Genomic DNA, 19,336 nt, shown 5'->3' with positions numbered 1-19,336 from the left:
TGGGGTTCATGGTTAGGCATCCACATACTTTTAGCTATATAGTGTATTTAGTTTTAACTGACCTGTTTTTTTTAGATCACTTATTTTATCTGGTTAAAACTGCTAAAACTAGGCTAAAACTAACAACAATAGTATGACTGAAACTGTTATATACTTAATTATCTACCAAAACTAATACTGAAAGGCTGAGTGCGCTCTAACCTGCACACTGGTGGAGAGTTTCAGGCAGGCACTGGCAGGCAGAGGGAACTGTTGAGGCACTGCGTACACACTGCATGTCAGGAGGACAGGCCTGGCCTTCACAAAGCTCTGCAGATTTGGAACATATTCCACCTGCTCAAGAGAGAGAGCAGTATGTTTAGGTCATGAGCAAAACAAAGAATAAATATCTCAGATTTTAGCAGAGAAAAGTTTTATAGGAAAATATAAGCAAAAAGCTGTAAATATAAAGCAGTATAATATTTTCTCTGGTTCTGTGGTTAGGAGAATTTTGAAACATTTTATTAGAAACTATACTATACTAATATTGGGTAGGGTCTCCTTTGCTCTCAGAAAAGCCTCAATTCTTCGTGGCATGGATTCCACAAGATGCTGGAATCATTCTTTTGAGATTCTGGTACATGATGACATGATTGCATCACGCAATTCCTGCAGATTTTTCACAGGCACTTTCATGCTGTGAATCTCCCGTTCTACCACATCCCAAAGGTGTTTTATTGGATTCAGATCCAGTGACTGGGTAGGCCACTGAAGAACACTGAACTCATTGTCATGTTCATGAAACCAGTTTGAGACGACTTTTGCTTTGTGACATGGTGCATTATCATGCTGGAAGTAGCCATTAGAAGATGGGTAATTTGTGGCCATGAAGGGATGCACATGGTCAGCAGCAATACTCAAATAGGCTGTGGCATTCAAGTGATTAACAGGCCCAAAGTGGTATTAACAGGCCCAAAGTATGGCAAGAAAACATTCCCCACACCATTACACCACTTCCACTAGCCTGGCTTGTTGACACATGGATTCATGCTGTTGGTGCCAAATTCTGACTCTACCATCTGTGTGCCTCAGCACAAATCGAGATTCATCAGACCAAGCTATGTTTTTCCAGTCTTCAGCTGTCCATTTTTGGTGAGCCTACGCCTACTGCAGCCTCAGCTTTCTGTTCTTGGCTGACAGAAGTAGAACCCGACGTGGTCTTCTGCTGTTGTAGCCCATCCGCCTCAAGGTTTGATGTGTTGCATTCTGAGATGCTTTTCTGCTCACCACAATTGCACAAAGTGGCTATTTGAGTTACTGTAGCCTCTCTGTCAGCTCAAACCAGTCTGGCCATTCTATGTAGACCTCTTTCATCAATAAGGAATTTCTGTCCACAGAACTGCCCCTCAATGAATGTTTTTTCTTTATTGTATAATTCTGCGTAAACTCTAGAGACTGTGCAAAAATCTGAGGAGATCAGCAGTTATAGAAATACTTGAATCACCCCGTCTGGCACCAACAATCATGCCATGGTCAAAATCACTGAGATCACTTTTTTTTCTTCATTCTGATGGTAGATGTGAACAGTGGATGGTAGTGAACACCAGTCTGAAGCAGCTGGCCCATATCTGCATGATTTTATGCATTGCGCTGCTGCCACATAATTGGCTGATTAGATAATTGCATGAATGACTAGGTGTACAAGTGTTCGTAATAAAGTGCTCAGTGAGTGTAGATTTAACTGAACTGATAAGAAGACTGCAGTTTAAAGACTGTACAAAAAGCCTGGTGAGAATTTTTAAAAGATGTGTAACATTTTTATGAAGACAACACAAGGTTTTCATGCTGCATAAATTAAATAATTACATTAAAAACTTGGTAACACTTGAACCCTGCATCATGATACAACATTATACAACTGTCATGTTTGATGTAAAATGCTGTTGTAAGCAGTCATAACAGTTTATGTCGCTTAAAATAACAGTGTTATGTTACCATTGTCATGAAAGGTTATGTCAGATGCTAATTTTTATTCCCTAGTTGCCATATATTGTATAACAGGTTTTATGACAGTTCCTCTATAACAATTGGAAGAACATGAACATGCTAAATGTTGTATTTTTTTTATAACATTTTATGTCTAATATCTTTTGCCACTTTTTTTCTAAACCAGATTGTGCCTGCTGTGTCTGAGCTCCATTAAGCAATTTTTTTGTAAATCCTACTTCTACAATAAATAAATAAATAAATAGATTCTTACATTCATAGCTAAGCATCTTTTGCTCATTTGCTCATTTAGATGGTGTACTGTATGAGTACATGTAGGGTATGGCTTCTGACCAGACCTGAAATTTTTTTCTTATGTCTAACACATGACTGGCACAATTACAAGTAGTAAGTTGAAATTTCAACAAAAAAAAGACAAAAACCTCTCATTATCATTTTTTTCACCATAACTATCCCTGCTTCCCCCAACCAATTCACTGGGTACAAGGTAGGAATACAGCCTGGAAAGGGTGCCAGTCTCTCACAGGGTACCATGCACACCAATTATTAACACCTAGGGAAAATCTATTTTAGCCAATCCAACTGCCAGCATGTTTTTGGGAGGTGAGACGAAACCAGAGGACTCAGAGGAAACCCAAGCAGACACGGAGAACATGCAAAACTCCTCACAGCTCAGGCTCACCATGCCTTCCACTGTCAAATTCTTTATTTGTAATTTAAATTGGGAATCATTACTGGAGCAGGGAATAATCTTTCTTTGACTATAAAAAAATAAATAGTCAACATATTGAATTACAAACAATTTGTCACCATTATATTGTTGGAAATCAGCTGTTATGATTCACGACAGAAAAGACATGACAAGTCTATGACAGGTTTTGTCTGTATCATGATGCAGATTTCAAAAAAAAAATTACTGAAAATCTTTGTGTCTGTTCATTTGAGATTGGGTTTAGGAATGCTGCCTGGAGCCAGACCTACCTGAGCAGATGCATGTCTCTGTGCGCTGGAAATGTGGCAAGACGAAGCTCACTTTAGAGGTACCATAGGTGATCAAGTCAGCAGGTTCCAGCTTCAGGCTTAGCTCACACACACTATCACCACAGTCCAATTCTCCTGAGCAGCTCTGATCTAGCACTTCCATCAGCTGCAGTGTTCCTCCTAGCTTTTCCCGCAGTTCACCCAGCCTCAGTGCCAGCTCCCCAGGCCCCAGATACCCTCCCTCCTGTGCCTCCACTGCCAAAAGCACCTCCAGCTGGGAAGACTGTACCACCAACTGCACCCCTATAATGTGCATAGGCTCTGGGGTCTGTGCCACTCCGGCCCCAACCAGTGCATTCTGGAGCGTTCTCTTCAAATGTTTTAGGTATATACCTACAAAGTCCTCAGGAGAGAGGTCCTGGAAGCGCAGAATGACAGCGTTCTGCACCATTTCCTCTGTGGCCACCTCCACCTGCACCTTTACACCCACTGTTTCAGAGAAACGTCCGTCACTGACCGTGGCATTAATGAAGTACCTGTAAACATTGGTGGTTTTATGAAATAGCCTACGACCCACAGTCTGAAACAAAAGAAATGAACAAAAACAGAAGTACACACTGTTGTTTCCACACTGCTACCTGCCAGGCTCCAGGCCACTCAGGGCCACAATCTTGCCATCCTGTCGGTCAATCCTGAACAGGCTTTTTGGCTGAGGCTGCTGTGTGAAAGACAACACATCATTTTCGTCTTCATCACTGGCGTAGATCCGACCAATGATGCCACCAGGAAACACGTCTTCCACCATCACTATAATGATCTCCAGAGGAAAGACCACAGGCTTAAAGACACTTCCTCCAATCACACGTACAACCACGAAAGAGGATGATGACAAGCGAGGCTTCCCAGAGTCCCATGCCTTACTCACAAGAGGAAGAAAGTGGGAAACACATGCAGAAGAATGATATAAATAGCATGAAATTACAGTATTTGTATTTATAAATGCACCTTTTAAATTCAATGTTAGTCATTTTCATGCAGCATAATATTTTGCATTACATCAATGCAAAAACTAACACCATATTTTCATATTAATAAACCATATTGATATTTTGTTTAATTATTTGTTAGGATGAATATTTTTCCTTTTGAGGTAAAGTTGCATTTTATTCAAGGAAAATGGACCAATGGACCTTCAAATAGAAAGCTGATGTTTGATGCTTTACCAAACTTATCATATTATTTAGGTTTTACCACATGCCATGTGAAAAGCTTTACTTAAATTAAGTGTTCATAGACATCAGCATGAATCCTACAAGACATCTACAGTACATGAACACTTCACGTCAACTGCATAAACGTAGGACTCACTGCAGTGAGTGTCACTTAGCATAAAGACTGCTTTATTCAGTTTTGATGTTACGCGCATGCTGTCTTGACAACTGATATGTTGTGTGACTTGCCACGTGATCTTTAGTAAAACCAGAAAAAGTAGATGCTTACAAAATTCAACTCAATTCAATTTTATTGTATAATGCTTTTAACAAGGGACATTGTCAGAAAACAGCTTTACATGAATTCAGGATATAAATTTTAAATTTATAAATAAATTAACAAAATGAGACTGCGTATTTGTTCTGACCTTAAAGTAGAGTGAGCATGACTCTGACATGCCATATGTATTCTGAGCTCCAAATTCAGCTGTCATGATGTTTTTATGTAAATTAGCCCAGATAATGTCATTACATAACTTGACTCAGGTGCTGCCAGCTTGACAACAATACTGACGAAAGCAGTCTTTATGACAGCTGATGCATGTTGGATTAAGGCTTTATAAATGTTTATGTAGAGTAGTGCCAGTTGTCATAAAGGGCTTATGCAGGTGACATGTTGCACAATGAACACAACTTTACTTAAAATTGTTAGCAGTTTGTCAATATGAAGCTGTTTTTTAAGGTAAGCACACCTGTATCTCAAGGACATACTCCCTTGTGGCATGTGGTCCAAACACTTTGTTTGAGCGCAGCTCTCCATTCCTGTCCAGGATGAATGCATTGTCCTCATTCCCAGATACAATTAGGAATTCAAAAGGGCCTCTGTTTCGTGGAGAGTCGTTATCAGAGACAGACAGTGTCAGGATGGTGGTACCTGCAGGTTTGTTCAGCTGAAAATGCACATTAAACATTTATACATCAAACATTATATCAGATGATTAAAATGAACAGATGATTTTTTCTGATATAAGGCTGTTCTGTACATATAAAAATGTTCCATTCGGAAACAGTGTAACAATTCCTAAAACGGAAATCCTAGACACCATGAGCACACACCTGAATAACTACTGAAGCATTCTCTTGGGAAAACACTGGAGAATTGTCGTTCACATCGGCAATATCAATGTTCACAGTTGCTGTTGTGGACATCGCAGGAGATCCACTATCGAATGCCTGGACTAACAGCGTGTAGCTGGAGACCTTAGATGAGATAAAAGTAGACAGAGAGTGTGATTAAAGTATTATTAAAATAATTGTGTGTGCTTTAATCCTTCTAGTTCGCCACTGTGACACTTGGGTCCCAGAGGGCCATTCCTTTTTTCACACTTCTGATGTTTTTACTCTATTAACACACCAAATTAAGCACATGAAGGCCTTGATACATTTGCGTTCATTTGTTCCCTTAGCAGGAAGGATCACCGTAAATCAATACCAAGTTATTCTGACTCACCTGTGGTTACCCAACACCTTAACAAGACACCTTACTAAGTATATGTTGTTTTTTCCTTTCATGTGTCACTTGTTTGTAGAATGCTAAATTTTGGAGTGCTATGGCCCTCCAGAACTGGACACTGACAGCCATGTCTTGAAGATTCACCAATCTATTTGTCTCTAAACACCAAGGCCAAAGTGATTTAGTGTTTGTGATAGTCATAAAGGTCATTTAAAGATCTAACCTTCTCTCTATCAAGTGCCTTGTTGACCTTCAGTAGTCCTGTGACAGGATCGATCCAGAACTGGTTCCCTTGGTCTCCTCTCAAGATTGAGTAAGTAATTCGCCCATTCATTTGGCTGTCAAGGTCTTCAGCTAATAACTTCACATTACAAACCCACACAAAACAAATGCCTTAACAAGGGTGTATAAAACAATCAGCTGGCCTGTTTACTGCAAATTCACTTAATGTAAATAATTAAAAGTGTAGCTTATTAATTAAATTTATGGGAGAAGTGAACATAATTAAGCATGGCTATAAAATGAACTGAGTAATTATCCAGTAGTGGCTAATAAATGCTAAAGAAGTTGTATAAAACCACATATTATTGAACCATACCCTAGTGATTGTCTGTCCAATGGCAGCGTCTTCGCTGACCAGAACATTATAAATCTCCTCACTAAAGGAAGGTGCATTATCGTTAACATCCAACACTTCAATGCTTATGATCGTGGATGTTTTCATAGGAGGGGTTCCACCATCCACAGCCTCAACTTTGAGGAAAAAGTCTTTACACACTTCATAGTCCAAATCATCAGCCACTGAGATGGTGCCTGGAGTAATGAGCAATGAGAATTAGTCTTCAGTACAGCACAGACCTGACTTCTGATGACTGTAGTGACCAAATCTTTGCAAAACTTAACATCTATGAAGTACTGTAACAGTTAACTGGCTACATCTCTTTAAAATGTATTAGGGTTCTTTTTAAATCTTGCAGTTTCCTTTATGCCAGTCTTTCTCAACTTCAGTCCTAGAATCTCCTGTTCTCCTGTTTTCCTGCTGTAACACAACCAGATATCCAATAAACATCCACTTTGGAAATTTATTCTGATGTGTTAGAGCAAGAAAAACACAGTGCAGATTGGAAAACACAGCTCCAGGAAAGGAAAAAACTGGAGGATGCACACTCTTAGAAAAAAGGTTAAAGCTAAAAATCTTTCCTATCATACAGATTTCCATGTGCAAACATCATAGAAAGCAACAAAACCTTAACTTCCTAAACATGCCCCCATGTTTCAACAGTTTAATGCTGCATGCATAATTATATTCTTTCATGCGCACAAATGTCCTCCCCTTGCCTAAACTGCTATCCTCAAATTATGGTTCATTGTTATGATTTCTTTGTTATGAATGCTCTTGTCCTTTCATATATGCAGAAAGGGGAAATTGTTAGTAATTATTTATTTTGTGGTTACAGTGAAATGTAGGTCCTGAAGCTTGAGGTGAAAGCTTTATGTTTAAAATAAAAAATTAAGACCTTGCTTATAAACAGAACCAATCAGTCTCTCACCTATGGTCTTATTAATGTAAAACTTCCCAAGTTCGTTGCCTGTACTGATACTGTAGTAGATCTCAGCATTGACACCAATGTCTTTACTGGAGGCAAAGACCCTCAACAGCTCTGTTCCCACAGCGACATCCTCAGGCACTGTAACAGCATAGTCCTGCTTCTGGAAGACTGGCGGGTTATCGTTCACGTCCAGAACCATGACAATGAGGTCTACCTGTGTGGAGAGGGAGCTGGCTGCCCCTGCCTGGTCTGCAGCCTGGACCCTCACCCGATATGAGTCTTGGATCTCTCGATCCAAAGGCTTCTCCAGAATTACCACTCCAGAAAAAGGGTTAATGGAGAAGACACCATCAGCAGAGTCCACTAGAGAGTACATGATTCTTCTGTTCAGGCCTGGGTGAGACAGAGTAAAAACAAACGGACCACTTTCAATCAATTTTTTGTGTGTGGCTGAGTAAGTTATTATAGGACTACACTTAATCCATGCCTAAAGGTGCTTTCACATATGCAGTATTTAGTTAGAATTGTTAGAATTAAACCCTGATGAGCTTACGTCATTAGTACAGTTAATTTAGGCAGACATGAACACAGGAATTCCTGCTGCATGAGGAACAAATCAACCATTCTAAGACCACTTAGAAGAAGTGGTCTCACACTGCTTCCAAGCAAACGCTAGTGATGTATAATTGCAGTAAAACATGATTCAACACTAATTTGTCTGTATCTGAATGAACCAGTGAATCTTAGAGAAGCACAATTACAGCACTACACTTTCACACTCAACCTACAGCAATTTTTTTAAAATCTGAAACTTAAATGTAATTCCCAATAAAAGGGATTAGCCATACTGAAATACAAAAATACAATATGAATAAAATGTAGACGAGTGTGTTCTGTTCAGAAAGCTCTCTTTTCACAGGCTCTCTTTAAATAATGTTGGCCTTGGAAGTGTGGATGTGCAGGGAATATCTAATACACTTTTACAAAATACTTTTTAAGTATATTTAATACCTACCCTTCAGTAAAAAGAGAAAGCAAACCTTTACAAAACCAGCCTATGTGCTGTAAAGGAAAATGCCCTAGTGAAGTACTCACTCTCATCAGGATCTTCAGCTTGCAGGCGTGTTAGCAGGGTTTTAGGTGCAGCATTCTCAAATACACTGGCTAGAAACTCAGTGAAAACGAAAGATGGAGCATTGTCATTTACATCTATTACAGTGAGAATGATCTCAGAGCGACAGAATAAGCCACCTCCATCTGTAGCCTGGGCTATAAGATTATATGTCTGAGTCCTTTCCCGGTCAATCAGAGAGGCAGTCTTCAGCTCACCTAAAAAACAAGCAATATGCAGTTGTTGTAGCACAGTGGATATAAAAATCTACACACCCCTGTCAAAATTGCTGGGTTTCGTAATGTTAAAAAAAACAAAAAAAAAAAACAATATAAATCATGTCAGATCTTTTTCTACCTTTGGTGTGATATAGCAACCAACAAAATTCAATTGAAAAACAAATAGAAACATTTTAGGAGAAAAAAAGAACCGAAAAACTTACAGTACCCTGGTTGCATAAGTGTGCATACCCTTTATAATGGGGCATGTGAATGCTCAGAATTAACCAATCGCATTCAAACTCATTTTCAAAAGTAATTATCATACATAGACGTCATCAGTGAAATTAACTGATTTACCCCAAATAAAGATCAGCTGTTTCTGTAGAATTTTCTTGACATTCCACTGCTGAAGCCATGGTCTGCAGAGCACTTAGTAAGCATGTATGGGATCTCATGTTTGAAATTATCTGTCAGGAGAAGGGGTAAAAAAGTATTTCCAAAACATTAAATGTACCATGGAACACCATGAAGGCCATCATCAACAAGTGGAGAAAATGGGGCACCACAGTGGCATTTCCAAGAACAGGATTTCCCTCCAATATTGACAAAAGGACAAGACAAAAACTTATCAGGGAGGCTGCCAAGAGACCTACAGCACCATTAAAGAAGCTGTAGGAATATCTGGCAAGTACTGATCACTCCCTGCGCATGACAACGATCTCTAGTATTATTCACATGAGTGGATGATGGGGTAGTTTGGCTTGACGAAAGCTTTCTCATAAAAATAATCCAAGCCCACCTAAATCACCCCAAACCATGTGTCAAAATGTGTTATGGTCCAATAAGACCAAAGGACCTTTTTAATTCTAAAAGATACAGATAAGCAAAAACAAGTCAGCTAGTTATCCAAAGAACACCATACCCACAGTGAAGCATATGGTGGCAGTATCATGCTATGGGGCTGCTTCTCTTCAGCTGGGACTGGGTTCTAGTCAAGATAGAGAGAGTCATGGATAGCTCCAAATACCAAAGTATTTTGGCACAAAACCTGCAGGCCTCTGTTAGACAGTTGAAGATTTCTGAAGCTGAAGGAAAAACTTCACCTTCCAGCATGATAACAACCTAAAGCAAAATTCCAAGGAATGGCTTCAGAAGAAGAAGAACAGCAACATTTTGGAATGGCTCAGTCAGAGTCCAGATCTAAATCCTACTGAAAACCTATGGTATTGTATGACTTGAAGAGGGCTGGAGCATTTTTGCAAGGAAGAGTAGAATAAAATTCCCAAATCAAGATGTGCTAAGTTGGTAGACTCTTACCCAAGAAGACAAGCAAATTTATTTATTTATTATAAATTTATTTATTACAAGCAAAAGGTGCTTTAACAAAGTATTAGTTAAGGGGTGTGCACACTTATACAACCAGGTTATTGTAAGTTTTTTCATTTTCTGTTTTACCCTAAAAACATTTCTATTTGTTTTTCACTTAAATTTTGTTGGTTGCTATAGTTGCTCCAGGGACCCAAAGATATGACCACAGTCATTGATAGAAAAAAGCATGTGTCTTTAAGATAATACCCTATATGAAAAATTGCATTTGCATTGTTTTATCTACACAAGAGAGTTCAGTTCAAGAGCAGTATGGATTTTTTTGGGTGGGACCTCAAAATAATAATAATTAAAAAAAAAAAAAAAGATTACAGATGGGTTTCTAAAGGCATGGGCTTCCAGTGGTAGATTTCAGCATCATTGTTATTGTCCATGGGAGTAGGTGTCCAACAGAGATCACTCCAAGGGCAAAAAGTACAGACGAATAAAAAAACAATACCTAAGGTGACATCAAAGGCCTTTTAAAAAACGAATGAAGTCTGTGTTCATGAGTCTCCCTTAAGAAAAACACCAAACAAGAGTGGTCTAACATTTGCCAAAAACCACTTATGTGTTTTACGGTGCTACTAAAACAATGTTTTCATGAAAAAGATGATGAGCCATGCTGGAGTGTTAATTTTATCAGTGACCTGGAATGTTTAAAAAAAAATTACCAAACTTGGCTATTTTGGCTATTATATACCATACACTTTATAGCTGACCCTAATGTGCCTAAACTCAAATGTCTGAAATCCAGGTTTCTGCACACAACACATTATATCAGTTTACTGCCAAAAAACTGGTTATTGAGTATCATCTTCACCAGTGATAGTATCCATGTAGAAGTCTTCAACTCCTATGCCAAATAAGGAGTACTGAATTTCTGCATTGGTGCCGATGTCAGAGTCTGTAGCCCCAACAGTCAGAATTCCATAATTAATGGGTATGTCCTCTGGAAATGAGGCATCATATATAGCCTGGTGAAACAAAAAATAATTTGTTAATGGTTAAAACACTAACAGTATAACTTAAATGTTTTGGAATAAGGATAAAGCAGTTGCTAAAGATGAATAAATGAATAAATTAATTAATTAATGTTTATTAATGTATACTACTTTATTAAGCAATGTTTATTAATGTACTTGTATTATAAATTGTTTCCAATTTATGTAAATCATATTTTAATAAATAAAAAAAAATTAATGAATATACAAAATTAATATTTCTATTATTACATTGTATTATTATTATTATTATTATTATTATGACAACTAATTAGTAATCTTTGTACAGTGTTAATTAATGTTTATTAAACTATCCTCATTAATACATAAAATTGCTTAATAATACATGTTAGTTATCATTGCTATCATTATTTAATGGGTAAAAGACATTTTACTTAACTGTTTTAACAGTATAGTAATGCTTACTACTGTATTTAGTAATGTGTATTAATGTTCCCTTATTGTAAATCATTACCTATACATTTAAGCCTAATAGAGAATAAAAAAAAATTGTCTGAAATTGGTAAAATTGTGAAAGTACAACAAACAAACAATTTCAGTGTACAATTAGACAAGGTATACATTTTAGTTACTGCCCAACCCAAAGGTAAAAGAATTCTAAGTATAAAAGAAGAAGGGTTTACCAACCCTGAATTTGCACAATTTGTGTAGAAATACACATATATTTCTTGAACCAATTTGTGAATGTTTATTAAATTTTTATTAAATTATTGAAGAGTTTTAATAAACACTCACAAATTGGTGAGTTTTAGTGACACAAAGATTATTTTTAACACTGTAAACACTGTATTTTAACAGAGGCTAAAGATGAAAGCAAAGTAATCAATTTTAAACGTCCATTGGGGACGGAAATGATACAGTGTACATGGGAGACATGCTAGACATGTATGATTAAAGGTAATTTTATTTTACCCATACCTGGTTACATATGGGACTGTTGTCATTGGCATCCATGATGATGACCTCTACAATCACCTGGGTAGCAAATAAGCTGTCACAGGCAGTGATATTGAGTAGATATCGATCCTGTTTTTCCCTATCCAGTGGCCGCTTCACAGACAACTTCCACACTCCTTGCACTGAAACTAGTGCAAACACCAACCTAGGGTTCCCTCCTAGGCCAAGGAAACCACCACCACAAAAAAATGTTTATATTTCCAATTTATATAATCACAATAATAAATATGAATCTAATTTTTCGGGTCTAATTTTATCAGCAATGGGCTAGTGTTGCTCAGGAGTCCCTCTGTTTCCACCTGGTTAGTCAGCTGAACTTGTTCTTCAAACAGCTATTACATGTGGCTTATATTTAGCTGGAATGAAAACCTGCAGACACACCGGCTCTTAAAAAATCAGAAGAAGTAACTAATAACTACTTATTAGCAATGGGAAGAAATAAGGTTTACTAAAAAGCGCTAAATCTGACATTCTGTTCACTCGCATAAGGATATGACACATGGCCCTAGTTTTTACCACATGCATTGCCTTCTCACTCATTCATTATGCTCATTATACTGCATCATACTACAAAGGCCTAGATTAATACATACCTGTGATGTGGAGGCTGACCAGCCTATTCTGATCAGAGGTGTCTGAGTCTCGGGTACTGAGGACAGACACTACTTCTCCTATTGGGTCACTCTCCCTCACAGCAGCCCTGTAGTAGTCCCTCTCAAAGATAGGAGGGTTGTCATTGATGTCAGCAATGGCAACAGTAACCACAGCAGTAGAAGAGAGAGAGACTGTCTCCCCTAGATCTGACGCAACCACGCTGAATGTGTAAGATGGACATATTTCATGGTCCATGTCTCCAAGAGTGGTGATCCATCCTGTTATACTATCAACTGCAAACATGGTATTGATAGTAGAGGTTCTCTCAGAGGTTTGCTCTTTCTCATGATTGAAAATTGATCCAAGGCTGTAGGTAACCTGGCCATTTGAGCCCCAGTCGGGGTCCAGAGCACGTACCCGCATGATCCTTGTACCTACAGAAATGCCTTCCATTACCGTAGCTACATATGAGCTAGTCTCAAAGGAAGGCTTATTGTCATTCACATCTAGGACTTTCACCTCCACATCAACTACAGACATGGATTCTACAAGATCTTCTCTCATGGTGGCAGACACTTTGAAGCGATAGATGTTGACCAGTTCATAGTCTAGTGTATTATCAAGCTTGAGAACCCCAGTTTCTCTCTCCATTATAAATATTTTACCCTGATTGCTCTCTACTGTTTCCCCATTTACCACAGCAAAAATTGCTGTGTGACCTGGACTCAGATACACTGAACCTATAGCTGTCCCAATTGGTGTATCCTCTAGTACAGTAAAGGAGTACTGGGGCTGAGTGAATGCTGGTATGTTAGCATCAGGTGGCAGTACATGGATGAATGCAGACACCAAAGAGTGTTTAGAAGGGACTCCTCCATCTGTGGCCTTGACAAAGAATGATAGAACAGTTCCTCTCAAATGAGCCATGCTTCCCTTTGTGACCATCCACCCACTATCAGGCTCAATTTCTAACACATCCACTAGAGGAAGCCTTGCCTCGCTGTACAGTGAATAAGTCACCTTGCCATTGTCCCCAGCATCTGGGTCCTGAGCCTGGATCTGAGTCACAAGTATACCAATGGCTATATTAGCTTTAATGCTAATCCTATACTCTGCTGCCCTGAAGAGTGGTGCATTATCATTCTCATCTGTTAGCATTACTCTAACACTACAGAAGGATGCTCTTCCACCTCCATCCAGAGCCATTACTTTCAGCATAATGTCCCTGTTCATTGGATTCTCTCTGTCTAATTTTTGGGCAGTGGTGATCACTCCATCTGCTCCTATAATAAACAGAGTCTTTCCAAGGTCATTGATAAATGAGTACATTATCTGACCAAAAAATCCAGTGTCCTCATCTGTGGCCTGCACCTGAATAACCTTAGTTCCTGTAGGTACATTCTCTTGTATCTCAGCAAGGTAAAATCTCTGGCTAAAGACAGGGTTATGTAGGTTAGCCCCCAGTATCCGGATGTTTACCTGTGCTGTACTAGTGAACACTCCATCTGATGCAGACACATTGAGCATGTATATCTGCTGTACGCGCTGCAAACGTTGGTGTGACAGAGAGATGACTCCTGTTTCAGGATCCATTATAAAGTTCATCCTATCATCTCCAGAAAGAATGTTATATCTTAGCCTGTCAAAATCAGAGATGTCTGCATCAGAAGCCTGAACACAGGTTACAAAGTGCCCTCTGGGAGCAAGTTCATTAACAAAAGCTTCATAGAGTGGCTGGTTAAAGAATGGAGGGTTGTCATTTGTGTCATTTACTAAGACAGTAATGGTGACCTCACTGCTCTGGGCTGGAGAGCCACTGTCTGTTGCTTGGACAATAAAGCTATAGCGTTGTATAAGTTCATAGTCCAAAAGACGGGCGATAACAATAAGACCAGTGGTGCCGTCAATGTCAAAGTAGTCTGTGTTTTTCAAAGCATCTGAGAGAATCTCATAGCGAATAGCACAATTTTCAGATTCACTGTCTGTAGCCAAGAGTTGTATCACTGCAGTCCCAGTCATTGAGTTCTCAGCCAGAGTAACAGTATATGAGGCTTTTTCAAATACAGGGGCATTGTCATTTACATCTAAAATATTAATGTTAACATCCACCTCTGATGTAGCTCCACTGAACATATCAGTGGACCTGACTCTTAGCTTGTAATAGGGAATAGTCTCATAATCTAAGGGGTAAATTACACTGATCACACCACTCTCAAAACCAATGTCAAACTGAAGAGAGGGATCCCAATTCACAATAGTGTAAATGATACTCTGTCCTTCAGGACTCACAGCATTAATCTTTAGAATTGGGGTTGACACAGGTATGTCCTCTCTAACAAAAATACCATAAAAACGTTTGTCAAAAACAGGCATGGCTTTGTTAACTACTGTGACTGTGAGTTCTACTGTAGTAAAAAGGGAGGGGTAGCCAGCATCACGCGCAATAATGACCAGTGAGTATTCAACATTGGACATGTCTGCTACAAAGGTTTTTTGAAGGATGAGTTCACCTGTTGTATTGTTTAGCTCAAAATAGCTATGCTCATCCTCAAGCTCATAGGAAACCATCCCATTCATTCCTTTGTCCAAGTCTTTGGCTGACACTTGAAATATATATGAGCCAATTTGTGCATCAACCTGCACTGCAGCATAGTACGGTAGGTCAACAAACTCAGGAGCATTATCATTGATGTCTTCAACTTGCACTTGTACAATCACCCTGGCAACTCTCAGCCAGTCATACTCGCGACTCGCCTCCACCACCAACTCATAGACCTCTTGCTCTTCACAATCAAATGAGATCCCCGTGGTCTGTATGACCCCAGATGTGGGTCCAATTGTAAAGTGGATCCCTGCATTTAACACTGCATATTTGATTGGCTCATTCAGATAGTTCCCTATAGCATTGACCACCATTAAGGTAGATATGTTTGAGGTGTTCTCCAGCACAGAGGAGGAGTATGAAGGCTGACTGAACAAAAGGCCACTGTCCATAGCCTCACGAACTATTACTGTCACAAGAGCAGTGCAGGAGTAACGCCCATCTGACGCCTTTATGTTGAAACAGTAGCGGTCTTTGGACAGTTTGCTGTTTTTGACTGTAAGGATGCCAGTGCTGGGATCAATGGCAAAGGGCTCCAAGTTGTTGTCAGCAAAATAATAAATTGAATTTGTAATCATGTCAGGGTCAGATGCCTCCACTCTCAAAACCTCTATGCCAGAATATGTAGGAAGCAGCAGAACAGTATCATAGTTCTCCTGAGAGAATCTGGGAGGAGAATCATTAATGTTTACAACCTTTATTAAAACTTTAGCTGGACTCTCTGCAGTCAACTCTGGGCTACCACTATCCCTGACACTTACATGAAAGTAAAACTCACTAAAGGTCTCATAGTCCACACTGGCAATGTTTCTGATTGATCCAGTACCAGAGTCAACAGTGAAGAATAATTTAGCCATGTCTTCAACAATATTAAAGACTAATAGAGAATTCTGGTTCCTATCAAAATCAATGGCTTGGACCACTAGGGGACTTCCATCCTCACCTAAAACCACACTGTTGATGGGGGCTGCTTCACTAATGCTCCCCGAGTAGCACAGCTGTTGAAATTGAGGTGCATTATCATTCTGATCAACCACTTGAATGTTAAGTGTAGCATTGGAAACAATCCCTGCCATGCTGACAGCCTGGATAACCAATATGTAGAATGCTGTGGTTTCAAAATCTATGGACTTCTGAGTCACAATTACACCTGTGTAGTGGTTGATTCCAAATATCTTCTCATTATTCCCCTGCACTATATTGTAAATGAGTTCTGAGGGGCTTATTGCTGTGATATTAGTAACAAAGGCTCCAACAGGCACATTCTCAGGGATCTCAGCCTGGTACTCTTGTCGGGTAAATTTGGGACTAGAGAAGTTTGAGAGTGAGATGGCAATTCTGACAGCAGCTGTGGCACTTAGTGCTGGATTGCCTCCATCTGTGGCACGAACAGTAAGGATGTAAGGGCCAACAAATGTTAAGTCCAGCTCTCTGGCCACTGAAATGGTGCCAGACAGTGAATCAATCCCAAATGCACCTCCTGTGTTACCTGAAAGAAAACAAGTTATTTATAGTACTACAGTACTGAATGAAGATAGGTATAATAATAGCAGACAAAACTGAGAACAAATATCATACTGTATATTCAAATGACATTGTTAGATTAATCACAGGGAGTATTTCACACCAGTATTTCATAAACCCACCTGCTTCAATCGAGTATACCAGGTCTTTATTCATCCCTGTGTCTCTGTCCAAGGCTGAGACCTGTACAACAGGTATCCCAAGAAAGGCAGAGTCAGTTACCACCCCTTCATACACTGTTCGTGTAAAAAAAGGACTCTGGTCATTGGAATCCTCTATATTCACTATGATCCGAGCCAGATCTCTGTGGTAGGGGAATTCCTGATCTTTCACCTACAGAAAATATGAAGGCACACTGAAAGAGACTTAAAAGTGTAAAAATGGTTACAGTAAAAAAAAAAGAAAAACCCAGAAAAAACTCCCAAGACCTCTAACTATATTCTTTCCCTATTAGTTTGAATCAGAATCAGAATCACCTTTATTGCCAAGTACCGTGGGTACAAGGAATTTGTCTTGGTGTACAGGTGCTTAGTAATAATTAATAATTGACAATAAAAAGCCAGTATGTATTTGCAATTTGCAGAATGTAAATGTTTATTCTTTCTTACCATAATAGTAAGGATATGCTGAGTGCATGCCTCATAGTCCAAAACATCAGCAGTGTAAATGACACCAGTGCCAACATCAATCCGAAACATGCGCATGCTGACCAGATCCACACTACCATGAATTGAATAACTCAGCTTGGCTCGTTCATCACTATCTGTGGCTTTGACACGCAGAACCTCAGTGTTCACTGGTATGTTCTCTAAAACTGAGACCGGATATACAGGTTGGGAGAACACTGGAGTGTTATCATTGTAGTCCAAAACTCTGATATGAACCTGGAATTAAAAGTCAACAAGCCAAAATACTTGCATTACTGCATGATAAAGCTGACTGTAAAATTTACATTGATTATTTGTATGCATGCATACTATTGACCATATGGCATACTGATTGTAAATGTCAAAATTAACTGACATCCCTCTTTAGACGTCTAAAGTTCAATGTCACATCCTAGTCCACACCACTTTTGGTCAGGTTTTCGACCTGGTTCAGGTTCAGGCCATGCCTCACAGGCTTATCAACCAAAAGCCCAATCAGTTAGCTTCATAATAGTCTCATTTGCCTAGTGTAATTAAGTTCTGTTAGAGTAGCTAATTTTTGTGAAGTCTTGCCATTGTTTAGGCATGCATTCCAAGCTTTATATATTATTATTTTACCAAGCTTTATTTATGTATTTGCCTCCAACATTATCTTTGCCTGTTTCCCTGTTTCTACCTATTGGATCCCTCAAGTTATTTGGGTTTGACCTCTTCAGTGGATTGTGGACTGGTTGTCAAACTTTAATAAACACACTTAGTGAATGTATCCTTCACCTCACATTTGCTTCCTTTTACAAATAAATGCATTACATCCAAAGGGTATTCAAAAGTACACTATATGGCCAAAAGTATGTGCACACCTGACCACCACTCCCACTCCAGAACCATAGGCATTAACACGGAGCTGGTCCTTCCTTTTGCTGTTACAGCCTCCACTCTTTTAGGAAGTCTTTCAAATAGATTTTGGAACATGGCTGTGGGGATTTGTGCTCATTAAGCCACAAGAGCATTGGTAAAGTCAGGCACTGATGTCAAGTAAGAAGGCCTGGTGCACAGCTAATGTTCCAATTCAACCCAAAGGTGTTCAGTGGGGTTGAGGTCAGGGCTCAGGCCACTGGAGCTCTTCCACATCAACCTTGGCAAACCATGTCTTTATCGACCTCTCTTTGTGCACAGGAGCATGTTTGGGCCCTTTAGTTCCAGTGAAGGGAAATCTTGATACTATCGCATACAAAGACATTCTACACAGTTTTGTGCTTCCAACTTTGTGGCTTCCATATGTGGGAAGGCCCACGTATGAGTGTGATGGTCAGGTGTCACCATTCTTTTTTGACATATAGTATACCTAATGCAAATAAAAGAACTATCCATAAGTAAAGAAACAGGGTTTGAAATTATAGGATTCTTGAAAATATCCAACCTGTGTGGTTGCTGTATTTATCCCATCAGTCACCTGAACAGTCAAGTTGTAAAGTGACTGATTTTCTGCATCCAGCGGCTTCACCAAAACTATAGTCCCCATTCCCCTCTGGAAGTCAAACGCTCCATCATAGTTTCCTTTTACTAATAAATAAATGAATATAAAATATCTTTAAAGAAGCTTAGCAAAATGTTATATTTATGATATCATATTAATTTATAGTTGCGGCAGCTAACGTAAAATCAACACAATTATTCTACCAACATACTGATTTAGTATTTTTTCCACATCTCTGGGAAATGCAATTTCCATGCAGCAAAGCTCATCATCAAAGTTCTATGGACTTCATAGCATCAGCCACTGTATGCTCGCATCTTTCTCATCAGCTACGGTCTCATATCTCAATCTGCCACAAACAGCTGCAATAGGTTCAGGCTTTCCTTGCCCCAGTTCCTCAAATCATTAATTCCAGTCCACTCTGAAGCATGAGGGCATTTTTAGTATTCATTGCATATGTCTTATCCAATTTCACTCAATTTCCATCGTACTTAACAGAGATCAGAGGAAATGGATTCTGGCAGGTGTCGAGTATCCACTGTTTACTGTAACAAGGGTTGTGCTTTTGCCCT

General features: G+C 39.1%; 1 protein-coding gene across 1 annotated transcript in view; it reads right to left on the bottom strand.

Moving 5' to 3' along the window:
• Positions 1–19,336, bottom strand: part of LOC113543473 (protocadherin Fat 3) — a 50,432-nt gene that overhangs the window by 12,643 nt on the left and 18,453 nt on the right. The window contains 15 exon segments of the mRNA XM_034312809.2: positions 202–333; positions 2,968–3,503; positions 3,606–3,883; positions 4,931–5,128; positions 5,295–5,438; positions 5,915–6,052; positions 6,290–6,504; positions 7,242–7,634; positions 8,337–8,570; positions 10,762–10,915; positions 11,882–12,078; positions 12,514–16,605; positions 16,763–16,973; positions 17,249–17,524; positions 18,708–18,850. Coding sequence (XP_034168700.2) covers positions 202–333; positions 2,968–3,503; positions 3,606–3,883; positions 4,931–5,128; positions 5,295–5,438; positions 5,915–6,052; positions 6,290–6,504; positions 7,242–7,634; positions 8,337–8,570; positions 10,762–10,915; positions 11,882–12,078; positions 12,514–16,605; positions 16,763–16,973; positions 17,249–17,524; positions 18,708–18,850 — 7,341 coding nt within the window.

The sequence above is a fragment of the Pangasianodon hypophthalmus genome, chromosome 17 (assembly GCF_027358585.1).
Source record: "Pangasianodon hypophthalmus isolate fPanHyp1 chromosome 17, fPanHyp1.pri, whole genome shotgun sequence".
Taxonomy (NCBI): domain Eukaryota; kingdom Metazoa; phylum Chordata; class Actinopteri; order Siluriformes; family Pangasiidae; genus Pangasianodon; species Pangasianodon hypophthalmus.
The sequence above is the reverse complement of the archived record's forward strand: the minus strand, read 5'-3'. Positions and strand labels throughout refer to the sequence as shown.